This window comes from Marmota flaviventris, chromosome 15 (assembly GCF_047511675.1).
Source record: "Marmota flaviventris isolate mMarFla1 chromosome 15, mMarFla1.hap1, whole genome shotgun sequence".
Taxonomy (NCBI): domain Eukaryota; kingdom Metazoa; phylum Chordata; class Mammalia; order Rodentia; family Sciuridae; genus Marmota; species Marmota flaviventris.
In genome coordinates, this window is record NC_092512.1 from 2003164 (window position 1) to 2031081 (window position 27918).

At 62.8% G+C, this 27918-nt stretch overlaps 1 protein-coding gene across 4 annotated transcripts in view; it reads right to left on the reverse strand.

Moving 5' to 3' along the window:
- Window positions 1–27918, reverse strand: part of Adgrb1 (adhesion G protein-coupled receptor B1) — a 62537-nt gene that overhangs the window by 21554 nt on the left and 13065 nt on the right. The window contains exons 9-17 of one of the 4 annotated variants that reach the window (XM_027949254.3): window positions 27126–27232; window positions 26777–26971; window positions 26470–26538; window positions 25854–25962; window positions 21924–22067; window positions 21357–21432; window positions 21085–21187; window positions 20005–20048; window positions 4277–4418 (exon numbers count right to left, since the gene is read on the reverse strand). In XM_027949254.3, the coding sequence (XP_027805055.3) occupies window positions 4277–4418; window positions 20005–20048; window positions 21085–21187; window positions 21357–21432; window positions 21924–22067; window positions 25854–25962; window positions 26470–26538; window positions 26777–26971; window positions 27126–27232 (989 nt within the window). Of the gene's footprint in view, window positions 1–4276; window positions 4419–4534; window positions 4612–20004; window positions 20049–21084; window positions 21188–21356; window positions 21433–21923; window positions 22068–25853; window positions 25963–26469; window positions 26539–26776; window positions 26972–27125; window positions 27233–27918 lie in introns of those variants that run through there. The other 3 variants (XM_071602400.1, XM_071602401.1, XM_071602402.1) reach the window with 3 other exon arrangements.

The following is a 27918-nucleotide window of genomic DNA, read 5'->3' on the forward strand; positions in this document are numbered from 1 at the left end:
AGTGAGCCTGGTGTAGCCTATTTGGGGCTCCACCCTGGGGTGACACAGACCACAGGTCCCACATGCCTAGGCACATGCTGACCCGAGACAGACACAGTGCCTTGCAGAGCACAAGGGCACTGGCCTCCCGGGCCTGGCGCCACACCTGGCTCCTCACAGTGTTGGGGACCTTTGCCACATGTCCTGGCTGTCCTCAGGCTCTGCAGGAGACCCAGACCACCAGCCAGGGGGTCTCACCTCCCCAACCCTGCGTTAGCTGTCCCACAGCACGTTGACGCTCTCCTCGGGAGCGCTGCTGGATCCCACCCCTCCTCGAAGCAGTGACCCCCGGGGTTAGTCCATGACCTGTCACGTCCCCAGCGGGGAACCTGCACCGGGCTGGGAGGCCAGGTGGACAGGGATGTGTGGGCAGGTGGCCTCAGCAAACAGTCCAAGGCCCTGAGCAGGCCACAGGCGGCTAAGCAACTGTCTCGCGCCTGTGCCATGCTGGCTCCAGCCCCGACCTCTGGCCATCTGCCCCGTCTGCCCTCCGTAGGCCTGGCCGTCGCCAGCCTGCCAGCTCCCCCACCTGCCCCTCCCCACCCGGCATCGGTCACTCCTGACAGCCTTGCCCAGCGCTGGGTGCTATGGCACAGGGAGAGGCCACAGCCCCAGGACCAAGGTGCTGGGGACCTCCAGCCTCATCAGGAGGGCCGGCTGAGACCTCACGGCTGAGGGACTGGCCCCAACTCCCACAGAGCAGGCACACAACCAGGCCCCCCACTGGAGGCCAGCTCCTCCACCAGGCTCAGCACTGCCCTGGGGCCTTTGCACAGGCTGCTCTGCTGCCCCGTGCTCTTCCCCTGACCTTCACGTGGCTGGCCCTTCTCAGCGAAGTCACCTCCTCACAGAGGCCCTCCCTGAACACTTCGTCTGAACCCACCTCCTGGGTCCACCCCGTCACCACCTTTGACCTCTCCAGGGTCCTGGTCACCCCAAATGCCAATGGCTCTTCTTGTGTGCTTGGTTACTGCCGTTTCCACCACATGAGCTCCCTACCCCTCATCTTCTCCCAAGTCCTCTATACACCTCGCGTCCCTGAGACTGACTTCCACCCTGCAGTGACATCTTCCCTGTTACTGCTCCCATGCCATCTGTGGCTCCCTATTGCTCACAAGGCTGACCCAACTCCAGCTACATACTAAACCCTGAACTCTGTCATATCCTGAGCCTCCCCAGGTCACACCCTGATCCCTGAACTCAAGTCACGGTGCTGAGCCTTCATCTCAGTCACATTCCGGGCCTGATCCTGGTTGCACACAGCTGGGACCTGGCCACAACTCGCTAGCACAGCTGGAGGCCCACTGCAGACGCAGGACAAAACTGTCCTTTATGACCATTTACTCCGTGCCAGGCTGTGTCAAGAGCCATAAATACATCACCTAGTTTGATCTCTGCTGCAGCTCCAGGACAGGTGGCGTCGGCCCACGCACAGGTGTGACTCAGAGCCATTACTCAACCTGCCGCGGGCAGCAGCAGCACCCAGCGGCAGCGCAGCCTCTGCACCCACCCTGGCTCTGGGCCTGCTTCGGGGCTCCTGGGTTTCGCCCACCCTAGCTCCCAGGGTGCAACACCGGCTCGACCACCATCTCAGGCCATGGTTTGGGTGGCAGTCCCTGAGAGCCACCCTATGCCTGGGCACCACAGCCTCTGCCCACTCAGACCCAACTCCCCACATGCAGCATACCCATCCAGCCAAGGCGGGAGCCCAGCCAGTGTGGGAGCAGCACCCGTCTCTCCCTGTGGCCACCAGCTCAGCCCCAGCCACTGCCCCACCTGCCTGATGTTCCACCTTGCTCCCATGGGATCCTGCAGCACCTGGACCCCACTGCCATCTGGCCCCCAGGTCCTCTGCACCGGCTCCCCCTGCTCACCTCTGGAGGGAGCGGAGCCAGCCCCTGGGCCCAGCCTCGATGGTGCGGTGCTCTCTGCCCCAAGCCTCTTGCCTCCCGCATGTACCAGGCAGCTTTGTGCCTTCCTCTGCCCCCGGGATGGCTGTCACTACCCCCGACAAAACTCAGGTGAACCCTGTGCACCCGCCAGGATTCTGCTCTGAACCCTCCCTGGGCACTTCCCTAGACCCCACCCAGGAGGGACAGAGGCTGCTGCTGTGGCCCCAGAGCTCACCAGGCCTTCCCTCTGCCAGCCTGGGCTGCCCAGGACTGGCTAAGCATGTCTGCTGTCCACATCAGCCTGGGCCCTCCACACTCTGGAGCACAGCTCACCCTCAAGAAGGCCAGTGCAAGGTGGGACGGGGCAGTAGGGTGGGAGAGAAGGCAGCGAGGGGTCTGGTATTAGTGAGCACTGGGCAGAGGCCGTGCCTGCCCTGGTTCCTTCTGGTTAGTTTCCCTCTGAGCTGAGGCCTGGGCCCAGCACCGGGAGCCCAAATGGAGCAAGACAGCCAAGCAGAGCTGACGACTATCCCATCCTGCAGATGAGGACACTGAGGCTGTGAGAGGCAGACAGCCAGCTGAGTCCCAAGGTCAGTGTGTGGCCCTGTGCCCACAGCCTCAGCTGCCCTGTCTGGGGACAGGTTGCCCCACACTGTGACCGCCGACCTGATGCTAGAAGCCCCCACCCCAGAAGTGCCCCTGATCACTGCCACAGCAACCAGGAATGCAGCACCTTGTCTCCCACTCCCGCCCACCAACAGCGGCCTCCATTCTCTCCCTTATAGGCACCTGGCTCAGGTCAGCTCTGCGTGGAATGCCCAAAACCCCTCCGCTCAGTCCCACAGTGAGAGAGCACTGCCCCCAGTCACCACGAGCCCTGGGCACAGGACAGAGTTCCTCCACGTTATGGGGGAAACCAAGCTCAGAGGGATCAAACAGGCCACAGTGGGCAGAGGCAAGCCCGAGCCTGCAGACCCCCACACTGGCTCGACAGCCGGGGGCTCGAGGGGAAGCAGGACTGCAGCCCACTCCACTTCTCCCTGCCCTGTCCTGCTCACACTGCCCAGGGACAGCAGCCCCTGGGGCCCACGGCTGGCACCGTGCTGCATGCCTCAGCCACGTGGGAGCCCCGGGAAAGCCATGCAGAGGCAGCTGCTGCCTTCGTGGTGACGGCCTCTATGCAGAAAGTCGCCTCTTCCAGGGAGGCTTCAGGTGGACCTGCTGCTGCCCCCAGGCCCTGCCCACCTGAGGATCCTGCCTACAGGAAGGCCAGTAACACAGACCCTGTCTGGCCCAGGCCCACCCCAAAGCCTTGAGTGAGTTCCTCCCCAGGTCTCAGTTTTCCTGCCTGTCAATGGAGGAGCTTAGTAGCAATGACCTAAGATGTCCCACTTGGGTCTAACCCTGGGGAGGGAGGGGACAGGACTCTAGCTGGCAGTACCAACTGCCAGACTTCTAGAGACAAAGGTGGCGGCCAGAGTGTCCTGAGAGGCCCACAGATCTCCTCCCAAGGAACCTGGGTTCCGTGAGGGTAAGCCATGCCTCTCAAATACCCAGGATCCGGACCACTCCACACCTGCCACCTTGGACCCTTCCACACCAGGTCTGGGCAGAGCCAAGAATTGGGGGCTTACTCCCTCCTTGGTGGGCCTGCCTGGCCGACTGGTCTGCAAGGGAGGGCCTGGCCTTCCTGGGGCAGGTGGGTGCAGCTCAGTCAGCCCTTGGGTGAGGAGAGAGCCCACCAGCCCCAGTGAGGCTGGGCCAGCACCCAGGGCCCCAGCCAGCAGGCTGCCCCAGATGCGGTCTCCATGGGAACCGACAGCCCCCACAAGAATCACAGGAACAAAAAGGAGGCCCAGAGATGACGGGGCCTGCCTGAGGACTTGGGCCAGGCCCAGCAGCCTCTGCCACCCCCAGAGCCCTGCCTGGGGACACAGCCACCTCCGCAGACCAGGCTCCATCTGGGTGGGTGCAGAAGGGCTCCAAGAAGGTAGCAGCACACCCTCCTCCTTGTCCTGGGCAGCCAGCGGCCAAGTGAAGGGGCATGCCAAGCCCCCCAGCCCCAGGCGCCCCAGGGCCAGCAGTCCTCACTCCCCTGGGGACTGGCTCTCTCCAAGGTCCCAGGCCTCCAAGGAGAGCCGAGTGGAGACCCACCCGGCAGTCACTTCCCGAGGGTCCTGGGCCGCCCACTCACTCCCACTCACCCTCTCCAGTCCCGGGACCCGAGAGGGCTGCTGGGCGCAGCGACCCCGGGAAGCCGGCGGAGACGGGCGCCCTCCCTGCTCCCGCCCGCCGCCGACCCCGGCGCCCCGCCCCCGCCCCTCCCGCGCCCGCCGGGGTCTCACCGCGTCGGCGCTGAGCTGGGCTAAGATGGCGAAGGTGGAGAGCCGGTCACAGAGGCAGCGCGTCCGGAGGGCGTCGAGGGGCACCGTGCGGCAGCCGCGCCACGACCAAGGCCCGAGCTGCGGGGGGGCGGAGGAGGAGGGTCTGGGGGCGGCGGGACACGGGGAGATAGGCAGCGTCAGCGGCGGCGGCAGGCGGGCGGCCCGGCCCCGAGCGCCGCCGCCGCCGCCGCCGCGCCCGGCCCGTCCCGCCGCCCGCACCTGCGCCCGCAGCCGCGCGCGCCCCGCCGCCGCCAGGCCCCGCCGCCCGGGCGCCCATGGCCGCCTCTGCGCCCGCCCGCCGCGCGCCCGAGAGCGGAGAGCAGCCCGCGGGAGCGCGGGGCGCGGGCTCGGCGGGGAGGGCGGGCGCTGGCCCCGCGCCCGGGCGGCCCCGCGCCCCCGCCGGCCCGCGGGAGGGGCGCCCCGAGCGAGGACGGGCCGCAGGGGCGCAGGGCACACGTGCGGCGGGGCGCGAACCCAGGGGCGCGGGGGCGCTCTTGGAGTCGGCGAGGGGCCGCTCCAGAGCGCCCCGGCCCCAAGGCCTAGGGCGCCCGCAGGATCTGGTGACCTTGGGACTGCCTCGTCCCCGCAGCCACCTCTCCCAGGCCTAGTCCCCCTGGTGTCCACCGCTCATCTCGGAACTCAGCCTTCCTGCCGAGAGGTGGCCCACAGCTGGAAGTTCCCCTCTGGATCAGATCGGCCCCCCTGTTTCTCTAGGCCTGCCCTGCCCTGTTTTCATTTAAGCAAAGGGCTTGACAGGTTCTTGTGCACCACCAGGAACGGAACTGTTCACAAATCACACCCCTTATCCCTTCTCATGCTCCCGGAGCCACTTTCCCACAGCCTTCCTGGTAGCCCTCTGTCCAGCCCCCCAGCACCCAACCCTCACACCTTGGCCTGGGCTGAGCCCCTGTCCTGACCCCAAGGCTCTGCCCAGCAGGTGAAGGGGATGGGATGCACCCTGAGAATTTGAGGTTGCCAGAGCTGCAGCAGGGGGTCATCTGAACCCATCACAGAGAAAGGCCTCAGCCCTCCCCAAGTCACTCCAATCCAGGACTTGCACCGGGGCTTCAGAAGACAACCCAGGGTCTTCTCCCTGCCAGCTGCAACTTCAACCCATTGCCACCCAGCAGTGATGGGGCTACAGGTGCTTTCCAGTCTCAGGGGGTCTCTAGCCCACCCCTACTATACCAATGAGGACTTCAAAGCCCAGACCCCAAAGGGACCTGACCAGTTACACTGTGGACCAATGCTCTGTCCAGCTACTCTTCCCCAGAGGATTCCAGAGAACTACGCAAGTGGGTGTGCGTACCCAGAGAGTGCTCCTCAGACACCTGGCTCTCAATCAACCCCGCACCTAGGCTGCACCCTTGCTGCATGGCCTTGAGAGGTTGCCTAATGCCCCTGGCCTCGGTTCCCTCATCTCTAAAGTAGGGGTTGGACATGCCTGAGTGTATGCTGGTGGATGGCAGTTCTGGGCATCTGAGAGTCCTGAGCTGTGCCCATCAGCTCTGGGTGGCTGCACCTTGCTCCTTTCCTATTGCTAGCAGTCGAGGGAAGCAGCAGCAGGACCTCTGTGATTTAGGCACTGGAGAAGGGACATGCTCTGAGTGGGCAGAGGACCCCCAAGGATGAGGACATCCTTAGCATCCACTTTTCTCTGAGGCTCAGAAGGAAGGATTTGCTCCAGAGAAACAAAACAGTGTCTTCAAGTCAGAGGCAGCTCAAGGTGGGGAGGAGGGCCCAGGAGTTAGCCTTGGGCTCTACAGGGTTAAGTCTGGGCTGTGTGGCCCCTCCCCTCTCTGGCCTGCCTGCTCACCCTGAAAGGCCATGTGGAAGGCCAAGTTCTGGGGCAGGGTTTGGAGGCCAGAGGCTCCTTTGTCTGAGGACCTCTCTGTTCCTAGACGAATGCTGATGTATAAGCTGTGAAAGGCCTGGACCTGGAGGCTCTTTGGCTCCAGGGACAACTCTGTCTGAGCTTTTGGGCCTCTGGCCCCAAAAGGTAGCCTCAGCACTGACCCTAGGCCCCCAGGCTCCGGGATGGAGGCCAAGGAGCTGGCCTGCTCAAAGCAGCCTCACCCCTGGCCTGCTGCCCTGATGCGCAACACAGGATGCCCCTAAGAAGTCCTCTCTCCTTGAGAAAAGCGCACGTCCTGCTGACCACTGAATGGACAGGATCGGAGAGTACGAAGGAGAAAGGAGGGAGCAGAGTCCCTGGAAATCCTGGAGCTCTGAGTGGCACCCCAGGTCCTGCACCCCTGCCAGAGGTTTCCCAAGGTCACACTCAGACATGACAGCCATGGCCCCCTTGCCAGCTCCCTCCACCCCCCACCACTTCCAAGCAGGAGCCACTGAGCCCCTAGTGTCTGCGATGGTGAGGCAACAGTCCCAGACCTGGGGTGGCGGATCAGACACAGCCAGCCAGCACAGGAGACAGGCAGGTGCTGTGTTTCAGGTTTTGTGGTGGCCGCTAGGCCTGTCCAGAGCAGTCTGTGGCTGCTCTTAGGGTAGGACTCTGGCCAGCCAATGTCGAGTTCAAGTCCCTGTTCTGCTGTGCACAGCCCAGGTCTGGGCACTAGCCAGCCCTCCTGCTTGGACTCCAGGCCGCCTGGCCTGCCTGAGGACTTTGAGAGGACGGCACCCTGAGGCAGTGGGGAGCTGGACTGCCTGGGTCGCAGCCCACAAGCTCCCAGCTGCACTGGTGGGTCCACAGCCTGGGAACCGTGCTTGGCCCAGGGCCTCCACTGGCATCGAGGAAATGCTGCCCACCCTACAGTGCAGACCATGGAGGGCAGAGGAGGCATTTGTCCCCATCCCCGTCCAGGAGATGGTCAAGGGCTGACCACTCTGTAAGCTGCATGGACCCAGAGCAGGGGCGCTGAGGTCCAAGCAGACCCTGCAGGACAGCCCTGTGCCCCGCCCTCAGCCTCTCACACCCCCAGAGCAGGTCCAGCAACGTGCACCAGGGGAGCAGCCACAGTCTCCCACATGCAGCTCCAGGACAGGCCCATCTCTGGGCCCTCTCTGGCCCCGGGACGATGGCCTCGCTCTGCACAGAGGCTCTCCATGCACCCCACTGTGGGCAGCGTCGTCGATAAAGAAACCGCCACTCGGAGAAGGGCCAGCCGTCCAAGGCCACACAGCGAGGCCACAGTGAGGCCTAGATTCCAGGTCCCACGCGTCGCCCACCCAGGGCGCATCCCTGAGCCCTGGTCAACGGATGGGAAAGCCACCCTTAAGAGTGACCTGGAATCTGGACAGAGGGGTGACCTGGCCCAGGCCCATCTAAGCTGGGAAAAGAACTTGGTCCATGAAGGCCTCTCAGGAGTTACCCACATCTTCCCTGCAGTGCTGGACCTCAGCTGAGGACAGAGGTGGGGGTGGACATGAGGGCCTTCACGTGCATCTTAAGACACACATCCGCCTGAGGAAGGTCAGAAGCCATCAGCCTGCCTCTTTTCAACAGAATCTGTTTCTCAAAAGCTGGAAGCTCTTCCCTAAGTCTGACTGAGATCCTTCCTGCTCTAGGGGCACCAGTTCCCATCCCCGCAACACAGGCAGGTCATCCCTCTCGTGCACACAGCGGCTGCTTCCACATGTGGGAGACCATTGGCCACCTCTTCTCTGAGCTACAGAGACTTGTAGTATCTGGGTCATGGAGCCAAGTCCCCCCTCCTGGGCCCAGGCCTGAGGAATCTGGGTCACACCCGCTTCCCCTCAGCGGGTCTAGGACCAGAAAAGGAGCTGGGGCTGCTGTGGCCCTGGCCCTGGCCCTGGCCTCCACCTGCTCTCCCCCAGGCCTCCCCACACCGTATGTCCTGTGCTTCAAACCTCACAAGTCAAAGGCCACGCTGCTCCCAGGGACCCAAGCCCCCTCATCTGACCTTCTTTCCAGCCACCGTCCGGCTGAGAACCTGGCACCCTTCAGCCCATCCGCCCAGCAGTCTTCTCCAAACCCAGTGGAGGCCACAGCTCCCAGCATGGCCCTAACCCGTGAGACCCCATCCTCATTTACCCCAGCCCCCAGGGCAGGTCCACAACCTCCTCCCAATGTTTCAGGTGAGGGTGGCTCAGAGAGGGTGCTGCCCGCTGGCCAGGGGAGAGGGTCGACCCTTTGCCTCTGCTCAAGCATCTGCCCACAAGGCACCTCCCAGAGGGCCCAGGCAGGCAGGGGACAAGGCCGTGGGAGACTGAGAGGATCACCACGGCTGGCCAGTCAGCCCAGGGGCACCCCTGCTTGCCCAGTCCCTGGCGATCCCACTGCAGCCCCAGAAAGCAAGTGGGCAGCAACACCTGACCTCCATCCTTGGGCGAAACCCTCCCCCTCAGCCCTTGGGGCTCGGCTGCCACCTGTGCAGTGGCACGCACCCTGCCTGAACCTGGGGCGTGGGGCAGCACACGGGGCTCATGCGTAAGAGACCTTGGGGCCAGGAACACAGAGGGTGCACTGAGAGCCAGCACCCACCCACCCACCAAGCCAGGGCCTGGGCTACATCATGACGCTCCGGCCGGCCCACGGAGCAGGTGCTATTATGAGACGGCACACTGTCAGGGTCCCCTTGGATTTGATGGGCTAATTCACACTCCAGTGTGAATGACTCATGGGGTGCCCTCCCACACGGCAGAGAGAAGCCAGGAGTGGGCACGGGCACCCAGCAGGGGACCGCAGTGTTTGGGCAGGTAGTGGGAAGGGTGCCTCTGCTGGCAGGGCCTTTGGGGAGCCCTGGCCTTCAAGATCCTTCCTGAGCACGCCTCCTCCCGTGCCCCTGGCATCAGCCCCCTGCTCTGTCTCCACTCTATACCCCCATTCTGCCAACTCGCCCATCGGCGCGCCCCTCCCAAGCCTGCCCACTGCTGACCCAGATAGAGGCTGCTGTCACCTCCCTGAGAAGCCTGCCTGGATGACCAGGCCTGCACCCTTGCTCTGAGTCCCCCCTGCTGCGTGTGGCCCCCTCGGTCCTGAACTTGGACAGGCCAGCCCACTGGAGGCCCGGTGTGCCCAGGCATGCCCAGAACGAGCTGGGGTGGCTGGCCTGCCTGGGCTCTCTCCTGCCTCCAGGCCTGGTCAGTCTGGGCCTCAGGGCCTCTGTGTGCAGCCGCCCCCTCCCCCCCGCCTCCTGCAGGAGCCCTCCCACACCACGCCCAGCCCCCTCCCCTCTGGCTCAAGGCCTGGTCCTAAGGAGACCTTTGCCAGTGACCTCTAACCCTGAGGTCTGGACCCCTGTGGGACCTGGGTGGCTTCCAGTGTGGCTGCCAGGTGAGACTCACGCGTCCTCGGGCCTCATGCCCTTCCATGGACCTGGTGCTCAGGGCCTTTCCCAGTGCTGGCTGTATCTGGACTTCTCCCAGCACCACAGACTGTGACCAGGCCTCCAGGGCTTCTCATGTCCCCACCATGCCAGATGCCAATCTCCCAATTCCTGCCAGGCACCAGCTGCTCTGAGTCAGACCTGTCCTGGGGCTGGAACCCCTCCACACTGGGTCCAGTGGCTCTGCTCCTGACCCACCCACCCAGGCAGGGCGCAGAGCCCAGGCCAGGGGGCCAGGCAGAGCAAGGCTGTGGAAAAGCCTGGGCACTGGGCTTCCCGGCCCAGAAAGAGAGCAGTCTGGACCAGGGAGCTGGGTCCTGCCACCCCACTCCCCTGCTGGGTCTCCAGCCCGTCTGGCCCCGCCTCACTCCGACTCGCACCTGCTGCCCTGGTCCCATCCGTTCTACCTGCTTGTCACCTGCCCCTGCTGGCAGGGCCAGGGACCAGACAGCCACACCCCATCATGCTTCGGCCCCTAGTCCCCAGCTGGAAGGTCAAGGGGTACATTGACTCAGCAAGCACGTCCTGGCCTGGCCTGTGCCAGAGCACGGGACGTGGGGCACCCCCACAGGACACCCCTGGCTCCAGCCCATCTTCACCAGTAGCCCACCTTGCCTCCTCCAGGGTGCCCTCCCAGACCGCAGCGTGCCGGAGCGCTTCCTCTGCTTTCCACTGACTCTCCCACGGCCTGGCCCATGTGGACATGTCTGCTGCAATTTGACTCATTAGCTGTGCCATGGGTGGGTCCTGCTTTGCACGGGGGTGTGCAGCCGCAAACTCCCCTGGACTGAGCCTACCTCCGACATCTGTGTTCCAATTTCTACTCTCACAGACACCACTGAAACCACTACCAGATACATCAACGATGACGTCAACAGTGCAATTACTACCACCACTCTCACCTCCACCCCTATCACGTCAACACCTCTGTCATCGTCACCACCACATCACCACCACCATCACATTATCAACACCTCCACCATCATCACCACCACCACCACCATCACCACCACCATCACATTATCAACACCTCCACCACCACTGCCACCATCAACATCATCACCATCATAGTATTAACAATAGTGTCACCATTGTCACCACCATCACACCATTACATTATCAACAACACCACCATTATTACCACCATCACCACTACCAAAGGCATCTTCAAAATTAACACAGATAAATAACACTATCTCCTTCACTATCACCATCAATAACTACACCATCATCAATGGTAACCCATCATAAATAACATCGTTACTCCACAGTCACCACCACTAGCAACTCACCAACATCACCAATACCAGTCGTTACCACTGTGTCACCACTACCAACACCACCACCACCGTTGGTGACAACAGCGTCATCACATTGACAGCACCATCATCATCACCACCACCACACATCAGCAGCAGGCCAACGGCAGCAGCGTGCCACCACCACCGTCACACCAACAACCCTCCCTGCCCCCCACCATCGCACCGCCCACACCACGGCAGCATCATGGTGTTATCAGAAGCAATGCCGTCCCCACCATCAGCACCAACTCATACAAGAGTCACCAGCACTGTGACCGTCACTACCTCCCATAGCATCTGCAGCACAATTATTACCACTGCCACCACCATGACTGTCCCTCCCAAGGACACAATTACCACCTGTTCCCCCATGGTCAGCACGTCACCTCCACCATGAGTAACTTCACATGAACCCATCATCACCACTACTGTCACCTCAGCAGGTCCAGCGTCGTGACTGTCACAAGGATGGATCCTAGTGTGGCAACCACCATCACCAGCATTCAGGTCTGTGGGTCCCCGTCATGCCCCTGGCAGTGTGGGTAGGCCCAGCTCTGCAGGAAGTCCCACCATCGTCCTCACCGTGTCCTGCCTGCGGTCTGCCTGTCTGGGCTGGCCGAGAGGAGATGCCGCAGGAGCCTAGCCCTCTCCTTCCACATCCCACCCCAAGGCCAGACAGTTCCCTCACATGCATCTAAAAGAGGGTGGGGACATGGGCAGGGGCTGTCCAGGAGTCCAGGCCCACAGGGGCCCTGCCTCCTGGCTCCCACCTCTGGGCCTTTGCATATGCTGAACTTTGTAGCGCTGCACCCTACTCCCAAGTGGGCTCTCCTTACCCCTCCCAGTCATCCCAGCTCCCACCCACCCCTTGTGTCCTCTGAGAAGTCCCCAGCATGCTGTCCAACATGGAGGCAGCCCTGTCTACAGAGGAGAGACCAAGACCCAAGGTGGAGGCCAGCTTGCCCATGGTCCCCTAGTAAGGAGCAGGGCCAGCACTTGGGACTTGGCCGTCCTGCCCCCTGGCACCGTCTTGGGGGTGGACAGGAAGTGTCTAGGTGGAAGACCCAGCACAAGGGCAGGAGGAGTGGGCCTGGAGAGCAGGCCCTGGGAGATGGGGAGGGAGGCTCTTCTGCTGCCACCCCGTCCCTCCTCCAGTGTGAAGCACCTCCCAGCCACACCTCATGGGGACTGCCACAGGCCAGACGCAGAGGCTGGGCTTTTTCTAGAAAGAGAAAGGAGTTGGGGAGGGGGCGGTGAGGGAGAGGGCGGCAGGGGAAAAGTGGACAGGGGGAGGAGGGAGGAGGGGACAGAGGAGGAGTGTGCAGTGGGGAGGGCATGGGGGAGGGAAGTGGGCAGCTCCGGCCTGCTGGCAGCCAGCAGTCTGCACTTGTCTCAGAGGCGCCAGGCTGGGGCGAGTGGCACCTCCCTGGACTGGGCAGTGCAGACACTGTCCCTTTTGCTACACTGGCCCTGGAGGGGGTGCTCCGGCCCTAAGGAGACAGGCCTGGGCTTGCAGAGCTGACGTGGACAGTCACAGACCCTGAGCTGGGGGCCCAGCTATCAGACACCCTGTGTCCCTCTTGGCTCGGCACCACCTGGTCTTCCCTGCACAGGGCCCCTACCCACGGAGGTGTGGCTCCCCAGGGGTGGGCATCCTGCTATCCTGTCCAGTGGGTGGCACGTAGGGGCACCAGGAGGCAAGCCCCATGTGCTTGGGGAGTGAGTGAAAGAATGAACCGGGAGTGGGCCCCCCATGCCCAGAGGGGCCCTTCAGATGAGCCCACTCCCACTCCTGCACACCAGGAGACCATGTGGACGCGCCTGAGCCCTGTCCTCTGGGGGACAAACTGGGAGCAGTCCCATGGACTGACTGTGGACGGGGGTTGACACTGGGAGAGAGGGGCGCGGTCGGGTGTAGGAAGATGAAGCCTGGGGGAGAAGAGGGCCCAGGGCAGGCACAGGAAGGCCAGGCAGGGCAAGGCCAGGCAGCAAGAGTCCTGCCCCAGCTATGGACCTCCGGAGCCTCAGGCACTGCCTCAGCCAGGGCTGCCAGCCTGCCAGGCAGCAGGCACTCGTGAGCAGCCTTTAGCCGGGGTGCCTGTCCCTGTCCAGTCCCTCCAGCTCTCCAGCCTGCCCCAGCCCTTCCACAGCAAGGAGAATGCAGCGAGAACCAGCTCCCAGCAGCCTCCACCAGCTCAGAGGCCCAGGACCACTAGAGGGAGACTGCAGAGATGGACAGGGAAGGAGCTTGGCTGGGGCAGAGGCCAGCCAAGGTGGTCTCACTGAGTGGCACTCCATCCTTCCTGGCCCCTAGCCCCACCTGGTGGGGGAAGCCAAGCACATCCTCTCCTCCCCTCTCCCGGGCTCGCCACCGTGTGGAGGCCCTTCCCCGGCTACCAAAGAGGCCTCTGTGCCGGGCCCGTCCCCACCCTTGCCCCCCTCTACTGCCTCCTCTGCCCCATCAGGAACCAGCCGGTGTGGGAGAAATCAGGCTTGGAAACGGCTGTCGACAGCTACCTGGGGACCCTGCCAAGTCTGCCTTCCGCTCGCCCCCGCCTGCCCCCTCACTGCCCTCTCCCAGGGAACCAGGACAGCAGGGGAGGGGCCAGGCTCTTAAAGGGACCAGGATGCTCATGGGCAGGGATCCTGGAAGGGTCCCTCTGGACAGTGCCCCTGGCCTGGACCCTCTGCCAGGCAGGTGAGGTCTAGGCAGGAGTAGGAAGGGCACAGATCCACAGGGTGACGGCAGCTCTGGGCTTGCCCCTGGGCTCTGGGGTCTCAGTCTTTGCATCTGTAAAACTGGCTAATGCAGGACCAGCAGGCAGACAGACAAACAGGGAGGACCTAGTGTGTCTGGATCAGGGTCAGGCTCGGGAAGGAGCAGGTGTGGCACAGACCATACCCTCTGCCAGCCCAGCCCGTCTGCTCTGCCCCCAGGTCCCGGGAGGCCTGTGACAGAACAGGAGGCTCCGAGTTAGGGAGCCTCCCAGCCCAGGGCACAGGAGCCTACTGCAGGGCTTCTCAGAGCCTTCAAGTCCATGTGTGCATGGCCAGGAGCAGACAGGGGGACCTGGCTCCTCCCACAGCCCTCCCAGGGGCTGCATCTGGCAGAACAGCCCAGACATGCTGGTGAATCACCATGAGGCCCTCAGGCCGCTGCCCTGGCCAGAAAAAGCCCTCACGCCGGGCCTCAGTTGAACCACTTTTCAAGAGGAGAGCAGACGGTCCCGGAGGATCTTGCCGGCTCTGACTTCTATGTTCTGCAAAATTCTGGATTTTGAAAGGGCTTAAAAGACTGCAGGATCCTTGGAGCATGTCTGCGTGAAGCTCGCAGGGAGCTGTCCTTTCAGCACCAGGAGCAGGACTCCCAAGGCTGTGGGCCTCCACCAGCTCCACCTGCCTGTCCTGGGGCCACCCACGGCTCCACTTGGTCTGCAATAGGCTGATTAGTGTGCCCTCGTTATACGGCCACACCCTGACCCCAGCCCCTGTGGGTGTGGCCTGGTTTCCATGCAGGGCCTTTGCAGGGGTAGCTGGGTTAAGGGTCTAGAGAGGAATCATACTGAGCTCAAGGAAGGCCACAGATCCAGGGGCTGATGTCCTCACAAGAAGAGGGAGGACACGGACACAGAGGGGAGACTGCCACAAGGCAGCCACAAACAGGGACATCAGGACCCCTAAGAGCCCAGAGCAGAGAGAGGGAGGAAGGAGCTCCCCCTAGCCTCGAAGGGAGGTGGCCCTGCCCAGGCTGCGGTCAGAACCCGGCCTCCCGAGCTGGGGGAGGGAGAACAGACTGTTGCTGTCTGAAGCCACCCGTCTGTGGGAATTTGGGTCACCTGTCAGGCAGCCCTAGGAGACTGACAGCTCCTTCCCCAGCTCCCCACTGTCTCCCAGCCGACTCCCACCTGCCCCGTCCGTGCACCCATGCACCATCCACAGCCCACCTGCCCTCCTTCCTGGTCATCGCCCGTCATTCACTCAGACACCTGACTCTTCCTCCACCAGCTGTCCAGGGATCGCCCTGTGCTCCTGAGCCTCCACCTTCATGCCCACTGCCCAGGGCTGCCACCAGGGACGCGCCCACCCCTCGGTCCTGCTCCTGCTCCTGGTCTTCCAGCCACCACTTGCTAAGAAACCATTATTCGTCCTTAAGAGGCAGCCCCACCTCTGGGGTACTGATAGGCTTTACGTGGCTGCCACTGCCCCTGTCAAACTCACATGACTGGGGGACGGTAAGGGGGTGTACGACAGCGTGAGTGGCCTCCTCTGGCTTAGACCATTGGGCACTCTGCAAGGACCCCCTTGCTCCCTGTCTCCCACCCAGAACTGCCACTGCCAGGCTCTTGTGGCACTGGCCAGGCTGGAGGAGGGGTGTGGGAGAGCGGTAGCCCCTGGGCTGTGCTGCCAGGCCAGGGCTGCAGACCGGGTGATCCAGGATACTGCACCCAGGAAGGTGGGTTATGAAGGGCAGCAGGGACTCCAGGGTCTCCTAGGCCCAGTTTTTACAGCCTGCTGTGTTTTTGCAGGGAATTGCTGAGCCCTGTGTGCCGGGAATGTGTGAGGCTCAGTGTGTGTCTAGGGTCAGGGCTCATGTGTGATCAGGGTCAATGCTCAGTGTGTGTCTAGGGTCAAGGCTCAGTGTGTGTCCAGGGTCAGGGCTCATGTGTGATCAGGGTCAAGGCTCAGTGTGTGTCTAGGGTCAGGACTCCACTGGGGGTGGGAGCCTCCGGCACATTCCTTCCAAGATTAGTGTGTCACACTGTCGACTGTTGCATGTGGCTAGAAGAGGAGGTGGTTCTGCAAGCACATGACACATACATGACGCATGTGAACATGTATAAGTAATTCCAGCTGAGACCTGGAGCAGGGCTCAGCCAGTCCTCAGGGTCAGCGCTCAGTAGAATCCAGGGTCAGGGCTCAGTGTATGATTAGAGTGAGGGCTCAAGAAGGGGGGATTATGTGTTCAGGGTCAGGGCTTAGTGTGTGATCAGAGTCAGGGCTCAGTGTGTGTCCAGAGTCAGGGATCAGTGTGTGATCAGAGTCAGGGCTCAGTATGTGTTCTGGGTCAGGGCTCACGTGCGATCAGAATCAGGGTTCAGTGTGTACCCAGGATCAGGGCTCAGTGTATGATTAGAGTCAGGGCTCAAGAAGGGGGGATTGTGTGTCCAAGGTCAGGGCTTAGTTTGTGATCAGAGTCAGGGCTCAGTGTGTGTCTAGGGTCAGGGCTCAGTGTGTGTCTGGGATCAGGGCTCAGTGTGTGAGCAGAATCAGGCTCAATATGTGTCCAGGGTCAGAGCTTAGAGTGTGATCAGGGTCAGGGCTCAAGAAGGGGGGATTGTGTGTCCAGGGTCAGGGCTTAGTGTATGATCAGGGTCAAGGCTCAGTGTGTGAACAGGTTCAAGGCTCATGTGTTATCAGGGTCAATGCTCAGTGTGTGTCCAGGGTCAGGCTCATGTGTGATCAGAGTCAGGGCTCAGTGTGTGAACAGGTTCAAGGCTCATGTGTGATCAGGGTCAGGCTCAGTGTGTGTGCAGGGTCAGTCTCAGTGTGTGTCTAGGGTCAGGACTCATGTGTGATCAGGGTCAGGCTCAGTGTGTGTCTAGGGTCAGGACTCATGTGTGATCAGGGTCAAGGCTCAGTGTGTGTCTAGGGTCAGGACTCATGTGTGATCAGGGTCAAGGCTCAGTGTGTGTCTAGGGTCAGGCTCAGTGTGTGTCTAGGGTCAGGGCTCAGCGTGTGTGCAGGGTCAGGGCTCATGTGTGATCAGGGTCAGGCTCAGTGTGTGTGCAGGGTCAGTCTCAGTGTGTGTCCAGGGTCAGGGCTCATGTGTGATCAGGGTTAATGCTCAGTGTGTGTCTAGGGTCAGGACTCATGTGTGATCAGGGTCAGGCTCAGTGTGTGTCTAGGGTCAGGCTCAGTGTGTGATCAGGGTCAGGTTCAGTGTGTGTCTAGGGTCAGGGCTCATGTGTGATCAGGGTCAATGCTCAGTGTGTGTCTAGGGTCAGGACTCATGTGTGATCAGGGTCAATGCTCAGTGTGTGTCTAGGGTCAGGGCTCATGTGTGATCAGGGTCAAGGCTCAGTGTGTGTCTAGGGTCAGGCTCAGTGTGTGTCTAGGGTCAGGCTCAGTGTGTGATCAGGGTCAGGCTCAGTGTGTGTCTAGGGTCAGGGCTCATGTGTGATCAGGGTCAATGCTCAGTGTGTGTCTAGGGTCAGGACTCATGTGTGATCAGGGTCAATGCTCAGTGTGTGTCTAGGGTCAGGGCTCATGTGTGATCAGGGTCAAGGCTCAGTGTGTGTCTAGGGTCAGGCTCAGCGTGTGTCTAGGGTCAGGCTCAGTGTGTGATCAGGGTCAGGTTCAGTGTGTGTCTAGGGTCAGGGCTCATGTGTGATCAGGGTCAAGGCTCAGTGTGTGTCTAGGGTCAGGCTCAGTTTGTGTCCAGGGTCAGGGCTCATGTGTGATCAGGGTCAGGCTCAGTGTGTGTCTAGGGTCAGGCTCAGTTTGTGTCCAGGGTCAGGGCTCATGTGTGATCAGGGTCAATGCTCAGTGTGTGTCCAGGGTCAGGGCTCATGTGTGATCAGGGTCAAGGCTCAGTGTGTGCCTAGGGTCAGGCTCAGTGTGTGATCAGGGTCAGGCTCAGTGTGTGAATAGGGTCAGGCTCAGTGTGTGGCCAGTTAAAGGTTCTGCCTGATTTGGGATCTGGGCTGTGAGTAAGGTCAGGGTTTGGATAGGATCCTCATCTTTATGGGTCTGAGAGGTCCCTTTGACGCTGGTGGTCACAGATGTGCATCCTGTGCACCCTGTGCAAGCCTTCCCTGCGCACAGCATTCCTCCCAGGCCCTTGGGCTCCTCCTGTGTGTACCACGACACAGGCACACACTGGCACAGACCCCATCTGCTCTCTGGTGCCCAGGGACAGGAGTGGCCGACAGGTGAGGCGGGTCAGGGGAAAGTGCATTTGGATCCTGCCCCTCCTGGCCAGCCTCCAGCCCTCCCTCTTAGACTCTGCTGTCCCATGCTGGGACAGAGGCCTGTCACCCTGAGTCTCTGCTGGACCACAAGCCTCACAGAGCCCCGATGCTCAGTGACGGTGCACAGAGGGCAGGCCCAGCTGGGAGAGGCTACACACAGCCACCTGGGCACCCTCCTCTTGTTGCTGACGCCCAGACCTGTGATGGCCTAGTTCTCTGGTGCCTGGGGGTACAGCCCACCTGGGGTGGTGGGCAAATCATAGCATCCCTCCACAGCTGCAAGAGAAGGAGCAGGCAGAGGCCACGCCAATGCCCAGCGCCCCAGAGGCTTGACCATGGTTCTCTTGCTGCTCACACTCCTGCCCCGAAGCAAGCAGACTCCAGCCACAGGAAGCGGGGCTGAGGTTCCTGGGGAGGATCTGCCCAAAGCTGCCCAGCAGGTCCTCCTTGGCCACCTTGGGTCAGGGTGTCTTTTACTCAGACCTGAACTGTCAGAAATGTGGGCATGGCTGTCCTGCAGGCCGCTGGTTTCCAGTGCACTAGTGCAAAGCAGGAAGGCTCTGTCCCAGGCGGGCCAGCCTGGAGGGCAGGCAGGTGTCCCGGAGCTGCAGCAGGTGGTGGGTGAGCAGCCCTGAGGGAGGGTTCTGGCTCGGGGCAGGGCTTGGGCCAGTGTCGGGGCAGACAGGAGGGGCCTGCAGCAGCAGCACCATCTCCACCCCCAAAACTTCACCAAGTCCAAAGGTGGCCACTTGGGGACTGAAAGCATAGGGATACCTTTCTTTATCTTTTCCTGACACCTTCTTTTTCACAAAGAGCTTATGCCACTTGGAAAACCCAAAGAAAGCTATCCGACAGCAACCAGGGTTGGTGGCTTCCCAAGCCGTCAGGTGTCACAGCTCAGCTTCCAGATCCTCGCAGGAGAGACCAGAGGAGCCGGGTGCAGGCAGGTGAGGTAGCGTGCCTGGCCCTGCACACACACCCGGCACAGGGCCTTTGCACAGTTGTTCTTCTGTCACAATGCTGTTCCCAAACGCCCCTCTGCCACAGACCCTTCTGCTTCACGTTTTGGCAGATGGTGTGACTCAACATCTTACACTGGCCTGTTTACTCCCCTGGGCCTCCCCCCTGGGGACAGGAGGAAGCTGAGGGCTGGGACCTCGTACAGCAGTGACCCAGCAGTGGTCCTGGAGGTCAGAAGGTGGGCAGGTGGGTAGACAACTTCCCATCCCCCATCAGCTTCCATCAGTCCCCCAACAGCCCCACCACGGCCTCCCCTCTGCCGATGCGCATCCTGTCTGCCCTTCCCGGCTCTCTGTGCCCTGCAAACTGCAGGCTGAGGCTGTGGTTCTGCCTCCCTGACGCCCTTCCTCTCCCCACCAGCCACTCAGGACTTGCGTGTCCAGCCACAGCATGAAGGACGGCTGCATGTACGGCCAGCCCCTGGGGGTGGGCTGAGCGCACTACACGCTGCCCGGCCTGGGGAAGGGGTGCGGGCAGCGCCAGCCACAGCTCCGGATCGCACCGTCCCCGGCGCACACTGAGTCCTGTGGGCCCAGCGCCAAGCCCTCTCTGTCCTGCTCCTGAGACTGCATCTCCAGGCTCTGGGGAGCACTCTTCTGGCCCTGCACACACGTCCTCTGACCCGCCTCGGCCCCTGCCCCCGTGAGTGATGGCCATCTCCGCCCAGCAGCGCCAGGCCTGGCACAACCTCCAACCTCTGCTTCTGCAGGGGCCAAGCTCGGCTGCTGTCTACAGAGTGGTCGACGAGGGTCTGAGCACCAGGCCATGGCCGTACCCACACTGCTGGGGACCCCGGGGCCCGCGCCCCTCCCCGTCGCTTGCATTCTCCCTGGGCTGCGTATCAGCAGTCCTGGCTTCCCAGTACCTGGCGCCCACCCCCACACTAGCACCAGGACTTGGCCCGCTCTGGGCACAGGGAGGCTCAGGTGCCCCTCCTCCCTGGGAAGGGGGCGGGGGCGGCCTGGGCAGGGAGCAGCAGAGGACATTGCCAGAACACAGGTGGACAGGGGATGGCGACCCCCCAACCTAAAACCTCACTCCAGTGAGTCCCCCAGCCCTCCAGCCCCAAGGCCACCAAGCCCAGAACTTACACATCTGTCTCATCCCACAGGATACAGGTCTGGTTGGTGGTGCCCTGGGAGAGAAGAGGGGAGTCAGGGCCACTGCCCCCTCCAGAGGGCCACTGCCTGATCCACCCGAGGGTGTGCTGGGCATCCTGCCCGTGAGGTCACCCAACAGACTGCGTTTCACAGGGAAGAAGCTGAGACCCAGAGCAGAGATGGGGCTGGCCCAAGGTCACTGTGTCTGCCTTGGCCCCACCTACCCACCCAGTGTGGCTTTGGACAGCTGGCTCCCTTGGGCCCAGGTCAGGTGCTCAGTCCTTACCTAGCCCTTTCTGTTGATCATTTGATAAGGGAACGAAGGCACAGAGAGGCTGAGCAGACCCCAGTGTCACACAGCTGGAAAGGACAGGGCAGAGCTCTCCCATGGCTTCCCACAGTCCCAGCCTGGGGCTTGTGGCTGACACTGCCCTATCCTGTGTGGGCGACCTGGGTGACCTGACCCCAGGGTCCTGGCCCTCAGCCCATCCAGAACAGGCCATGGGGCAGCGGGAACTCTGATCCTACCCCCCTGGGGCCTGGGCTCCCTGGAGTCACAGCTGCTCTTCTGGGGCCAGGCACCCCACGGCTCCACCAGGGAGGCAGGGCCTGCCTGTCACACAGCAGCAGCCGCTGGAACCCAGTGCCATCCCAGGTGCCCAGGGAGGAGGTTCTCGGCCCGGGAACTGCAGAGGCCTTCCTGCAGGGCAAGGCCTGCCGTCTGCCCCAGGCTCCTGCGCAGGCCCCCCTCACTCTTCCCAGCTCAAGGGCACCCTCAACATGGAGGGGAGTGGGCTTTCCAGGGGAGTCAGGAACCAGGGAAGGGGAGGCTGGGCCCCACCACAGCCCCCAGCCGTGGCTGACACCTCAGAGCAGCTTCCGGGAGAGGCAAGAGTTCGATTTCAGCACCCCCGTCCAGCTGTGGTGCCACCCCGGGCAAGTCGCCACACCTCTGGGCCACAGTGTCCCCAGCTGCACTGGATGATCGCAGCTCACTCTCAGGTGAAGACCCAAGAAACCTGAGCACAGACGTGCAGGGCGTCAGTGGCACGCGGGGGCGGGGGCACTCACGTTGTACATGTGGGCAAACTCGATCTCCAGGGGTGTGAGCAGGGAGCGAGGCGGGGGCTTCACGGTCACCGAGATGACCTTGGAGTTCAGGACTGTGGTGTTCCTGGTGGGAAGCAGCAACGTCAGGGGCTGGTCTGTAGCCCGGCCTCCCCAGGAGCTGGCCCCTCCACCCCTGCTCCGGGCCTCTGCCCTCCTGGCCCCTCGAAGCCAGCCCACCCGCCCAAGGCTCCCTCACGCCTCCTGTGGAGGGCTCGTCCACCCCACCTGCCCACCTCTGCAGGGCCAGGAAGCTGCCCAGGTTCCGGTATAGCACAGTGCCCACCACGAACACGGAGGTGTCGTCGGCCTCTGGAAGGAAGCACACGGTCACCCCACCCATGCTGCCTGCTGCCCTGGGCCCACTGCCCTGCCCATCTGCAGGCCCTGCCGAGGGAGGCCCTTCCACCCAGAACAGTTCTGGCTGGGACCTGGGGCAACTGCCTGGGTCCCCTGTGGGAGAGGGAGAGCTGCGCCCTCCTGGAGTGACACCGAGGGCTGCAGGGCAGGCAGGACTCGCTTCTCCCCCGGGAATGGGGACCCTTGCCCCCACAAGTCCAGCCAGGCCCCCACCCCGCAGAGAGCTGGTCCACCGGTCACTTAGCTCAGCCCACCGGGGTTCCAGGTGACCCCCAGGCACTGTCCCCCTGCAGGGGGATGGACTCCAGAGCACCAGGAAGTAACAAGGAAGCAGCGCTGCCCCTCGGGGCAGGGAGCTGGGCCCCAGAGGGACTGCTCAGGTGACAGGTCCTCCAACTCTGGGGCCTGAGTTCCCTAGCAGCCCCTGCCCTGGAGGCCCTCACCTGCCAGCCCTGTGGAGAAGACGCTCTTGGACACAGTCACCCTGTCCTCCGGCACCTTGGCCCAGTCTCCCGTGGCCCGCCAGCCCTTCATGGGGAAGCTGATGTCCGAGGCACTGCTGGCCGGAAGCTTGTGGATACTGAGGACTGGGGCAGGGCAAGGGGACAGGACAGACAGAAGGTCACGTGGCCAGAAGCCTCAGCCTGGGGAGCAGGACAATGGCACAGAGATGCCCAGGGCTCTGGGGGCATGGGTCATCATCCAGCTGCCACCTCCCAGTCCCTGCTGCAGCCCTGGGCACAGGAGCTGCAGATTCCAGCCCCACACACGCTGGCCGCACACGGCTCCGCACTCTCAGGCGGGAAAGCCCCCATGGGGTCACAGACGGGGAGCAGAAGGGGCAGCAGGTATGGCCCGAGCCCCAGAGAGTAAGAACCAAGAGGGGACCCTGCCCAGACTCTGTCCCATGGAGGATCCACAGGGAGCCAGGTGCCACTCGCCCCTGCCTCCCTCCCGGGACGTGGCCCACTAGCCCCAAGTCTGTGACCTACCCTCCTGCTGTGAGTCCACTGTGCAGGTGGACACCCCTTCTCAGGACACTAAGGAAGGCTGCCACAGTCAACCCAGGCCTCAAGAACACAGCCCCGGGGCGCAGCCTCCCACCCGTCACAACTGCACCCCTTTCATTCCCACATCCCACCCCAGGCAGCCACTGACTGCGCCCTGGTGTCCCTGAGCCTGGGCGGTCACACAGATGTGGAGTTCGGGGAGCACTAGAACCTCTGGGGCCATCCTAGGGCTCTGGGGCCCCCAAGGCTGCCCCTGCCCTGCCCAGCCCAACCCAGGCCCACCGGGTGCCACTGCTTGGTGGCAGGGCAGTGGGCCCTGTCTGCACACCCTGGCTTCACCTCACTGGCTTGGCCTTGCCCTCCTTGGACTTCTGAGGTCACCCTGGGGACAGAGACAGCCCACCCCCTGTTTCAGAAGGATGCTGCAAGCAAATGACGTCACTCATGAGGCCCCTCCAAGAGCACCTGCCCTGTGCTGGGCACTGGTGTGCAGCCTGAGGGGCAGCAGTGGACAGACAGACCCCTCCTGGGTCAACAGCAGTGGATACGACAGGGCCTGCCGGGCAGTGGGGGAGTCCTCCCGTTGGGGCAGCTCTGGATAGACCTGGTGGCTGAGGAGGGGCACATCCTGGAACACGGAGGAGGAAGAAGAGGCCCTTCGGCTGGAGCCCATGGGTAAGGGCAGAGGGCAGGGCAGTGAGGCCAGCAGGCAGGGTCCAGTCCTGCTGCGGCAGGGAGAAAAAGGGCAAGGGTGCTCCCGGGACCCTTTCAAAGATGGTGCTGTCCAGCAGTGAGCAGCAGGCGAGGCATGCAGGCCAGGGGAGGGGCAACTTCAAGGTTCTGGCCTGGCCAGGGAGCGGGAGCAGGAGCCCCAGCTTGGTGGACATCCAGGCAGCAGGGCCCTGAGCTGGAGCCAGGGAGGGCCAGGCTGCAGGGGGATGCTGGACCCTGGACCTGCGGACCCTGTGTGGTTTTAAGGCCTTGAGAAGGTGAGTCACAGGCACGAGAGAGCGTGGGGCAGGAAGGCCTGGAGCCTGGACCCCACCTGTTCAGGTGGGACAGGGACCAGCCAGGCAGGAGTGGACGGTCCAGAGTGGGAGGTGGAAGGGCTGGTTTGATGTCCAGTGGAGAAGGGGGAGAGGAAATGGGGAGGGGAGGTGGCCAGGAGTCCGAAGCCTGGAGCTGCCCAGAACACAGTAGGCACCGAGCTGACCAAAGGGTCTTTTTGTTTGTTTGTTTTGGTGCCAGGGGTTGAACCCAGGGTGCTTAACCAGGGAACCACACCCCAGCCCTTGTTGTTCTCATTTTGAGACGGGGCCTTGCTGAGATGCTCAGGACCTCACTGAGTTGCTGAGGCTGGCTTTGAACTTGCAATCCTCCTGCCTCAGCCCCCCGAGCCAATGGGATTGTATATATGTGCCACCATGCCTTGCTGACCACAGGGTTCTATGGTGGACATCACCAATGACCCTGATGGAGAGCAGAGGACACACACCTGGCTGGGTGGGCACCTGGTAGGTAGGGCGAGTGGAGACGGTGAAGGAGGCTGGGGTGGGTGGGCCAAGGCAGAAGGTCCTCTGTTAGGGCTCCAGTTCTCATGGGCATGCCTGGGTGGGGCCTGGGAGAAGGCGCACCATGGGGGGTACGGGGGCAGCACGTGGAGGACAAAGGTCAGGGTGACCGGGAGGTAGGACCTCATGAGAGAAAGCACTGTGGGCCAGAGGGGCCAGTGGTTCTGTGGGCACGGGACTGACCAAGCTGGGAGCCAGGGCCAGTGACGGGGACAGGCAGCTGCAGTGAGCAGAGGGAAGATGCAGGACTGCCCACAGGAACCGGGGCTGACCGGACCAGGGCATGCCCCCGGGTTAGCGTATGGGGGGCACATGGGTGAAACTGGGTCCCCAAAGGTCCACAGGGTACCAGGAGTTCAGCTACCCCGGGCTCCCCCCGGGTCCTGGGGTCTGAGCACCTGGATTCCCAGCTGGGAGCAGGTGGAGAGAATGATCTGGAAGGAGCCTTGAGGAGGGAGGAGGGCCTGGCCCACCCCTCCCAGAGTCCCAGGGCTTTGGGAGGAAGCCAGCTCCTGCCCCTGGAGGGACCCGCTGGGTGGTGCTGGGCCGTGGGGTGGTGGTTTCTGCTGATGAGTGGGGGGTCCCAAGTGCTCAGGAGATGGGAAGAGGGACAGAAAGGGGTGGGGTGTACGGGGTCTCGGGACGCGTGGGAGGTCCAGGTAATGGTGACTGAGAGGAGGCCAGGGCCTCCCGTGGTGACCAAGGCCTGGCTCTGAATGGCGCAGGCCCGGGGCAGACTGCCAGACGCAGGTCAGTGCCCCTCCAGGGCATGGGCCATGGGGGGCGCCCCGAGCCAGCACCTCTGTGAAGTGCTGGGCCAGGAGGGGTGAGAGCTCCCTTCCACACCTGTCTCTGGGTGGCCACACAAAAGCCCTGGGCCACCTGTAACTCAGGAAAACACCTCGTGGGAAGCGAAACACCTTGGGATGGTGACGCAGGCTGGGGCCACAGACCGCATTTGACAGGTGGCCTCCCAAGCGCCTGGGCCTCCCCGAGATGACTGAGCTCTGAGGTCCTGAGCTCCACGCAGAGACCAGCATTTGCGCCTCCAGCTTAGGCACCCGCCTGGCCAGGGCAGCTCTGGGGCTGCAGCCAGGACAGCAGCAGGGGCTGGGGGACCCGTGGGCCCTAGCAAAGCTCAGCCTCGTCACGCCACTGAAGGTGGACCCCAGGGAGGGGACACCTCCTCCTGGGTGCTTCGAGATCACAGCTGGGACCGGTGCTCCCTCCTGGGTCCCCATGGGAGGCTCCCTAACCAGGGCTGGGCAGGCTTGGGACCATGACCTAAGACAGGAAGTCACGGACTAACTAGAGTGATCTGTGTGTCTGCAGAGACAGCGGCTGCTCATCTCCAGGGCGCCCCGCTGATCTCCGTGGCTCCCCACCTCCTGTCCAGACAGACCCCAGGATCATGCCATGTTTAAAAAGGAAACCGAGGCTCAGCCTTCACCGTGGAGCCAGGGAAGTTCAGGCCCCTGACAAGGTGCTCTTGGGGCTGCAGGGCAGAGTGGGGCTGGGGCAGGGGGAGCCGGCCCGGGACTCAGGGCTTCAGGCAAGAGGCTGGCTGTGTGCTCCTGGTGGGACTTGGAACCTCCCAGGGTGCCCATCATCAATGCGATGGTCCCAGAGCTCGGAGACAAAAGCCAGCCCAGAACTGGTTCCCGTCCTGGCCAGGAGGGTCGCAGGGGCTGCCTGGCCACTGCTTCTCTATGTAGGTGGGAGACTGAGGCGGAGGGCCAGCAGGGAGCTGCAGGGCAGGACACAGAGGGCTGGCCGAGTGAGGGCGGCTTACCCAGGTTGTCTGTCACCTGGTATGCATCCCTCAAGTCCTTCATGCGGAAGCCAATGACATCCACAAAGTCCTCCACCAACCGGAAGAGCTCCTTGGCGTTGGGGCCCATCTGGGGAAGGCAGCCGGAGCTAGGGGAGCATGTGCTCCCGGGGGTGACGCCCCCTCCCTCGGCCTCCCCCTCCCCTGGCTGTTCCTTCTTCTTCTGGGTCCTGCCGGTCATTTGCCAGTGACCTCTGGCTTCCACCCCCACTTGCAGACAGGATTGCTGGGACCCAGAGGGACTGCTGGACTTCAAGGGGTCCGAGGCTGGGGGCACGTCTCTGGGCCCATGCTAGGTACTGCCCTGGGGACAGGCGCAGAGGCAGACTCAAGATCGGCCTGTGAGGACAGAAGGCTAGGTGCTCTTGCACCTCTTGCTAGGTGCTCCTGCCACCTCCAGGTCCTCTGGCCACACAGCATGAGGTCACCTGGTTCCTGCCTGCCACCAAGCCCACAGGACAAGCTGTTGTCCTTCCCATGAAGAAACTGGCTTCTTCCCAAAGCCATACACCCACAGGAGGCCCCACCCAGGGCTGGTCTGGGGCCCAGGCGCACAGACTGCCCACACCCTCCATACCAGCTGGGCCTCCTCCCACTTGTCCCGGTTCTCCTCTGCCAGCAGGTTACTGATGATCTGGACAAAATTCTGGAAATACAAAGGGCCAGTGAGAGAGAAGAAGGCACTGGTGTGTGACCAGGACCTGGCCCAGGCTGCCGTCAGGACCAGAGCTCGGCTGGGACCAGGCCTGAGGCTCAATCACAGGTTGGGGGTCACAGTCCCAACCGGGGCCAAGGCTTGCGGCTCAGCCTCTAACTGGGGTCCAGGATGGCTCTCCAGCCACTGTCCCAGGCACCCGCCCCCTGGGTGTCCTCTGACAGCCCACCTGCACATCCCCAGGGGTGGGGCTGTAGTAGGCCCTCCGGAAGATCTCGGTCATGTTCCTTAGGACATCGATGGTGGACAGCAGGTCCCCACTGTAGCTGGTCCCATCCTGGGAGATCTCCACCAGTGTCTGGATGACCTCTGAGACCCCCTCCCCGGGCAGCCCACGTTGAGCCTTAGCCAGGTGCTCCCGGGTCTGGGGAGGATGGAGAGGGCCACTGCTGTCATGTCTAGGCAGGTGCCAGGGGCCTCCCAGGCCTGGAGGGCCCCTGTAACCCCTGCCTCATGTCCAGAGGGTGGGTGTGTCATGGGGACAGGCAGAGGAAGCCCTGGGCCAGGGCGGCACTCACCATCATCTGGATGTTGCGATAGTCGATGGAGACGCAGCGGATGTAGGTGGGGGGCTCCCAGTAGGCGATGCCCTCCTCGTCCAGCTCACAGCGCCGCAGGATGAGGCCTGGGGAGACCTTCCCCTTCTCAGGTGGACGTGCACTGCCCAGCACAGGGGTCCCACGCACAGCTCCCGCAGGAGTGGCTCTGTGCCTAACTCTCCACCCCGATACCCAAGGCAGGGCCAGCCCTGTTCCCTTCATGCCACAAACTCTGAGCTGCCATTGAGCACCGCCCGGGGTGCCAGGGACCCAGCAGGCACCAAGCCTTCCTGGGCCCACTGCAGGGAGCCAGGGCCTCTCCCAGGCTCCTCCCAGTCCAGAGCCCTGGGGAGCACCGGCACCTGGCCCCCGTCTTTCCTCCACAGGGCGCAGGGCTTCGCTGGCCCAGGACACAGGGCAGCTTCGGGGGCTATCTGGCATTACATCAATGGCTTGGGGCAGAGGTCACTGTCTGATGGCAGGTACCCCAGGAGGTCCTCAGAGGAAGAGGGAGAGCTGACGCACACAAGGAGGTGACAGCCATGTGGGACCATCACAGCCTGTCATCCAACAGGACCACAGGGTGGCCTGAGGCAGCTCCCTGGCCACTGATGTAGATTGGGACCAAAGCAACAGGCCCTAGGGTGCAGTCACACGCGCGGACAGGCTGGGCAAGGCACCGAGAGGCACTGTGTCCTTCATCTCACTCCTGAGAATTTGCAGTACGCAGCAACAACCAGAGGGGAGGGGAGCAGCAGGCGTGGCCAGCTAC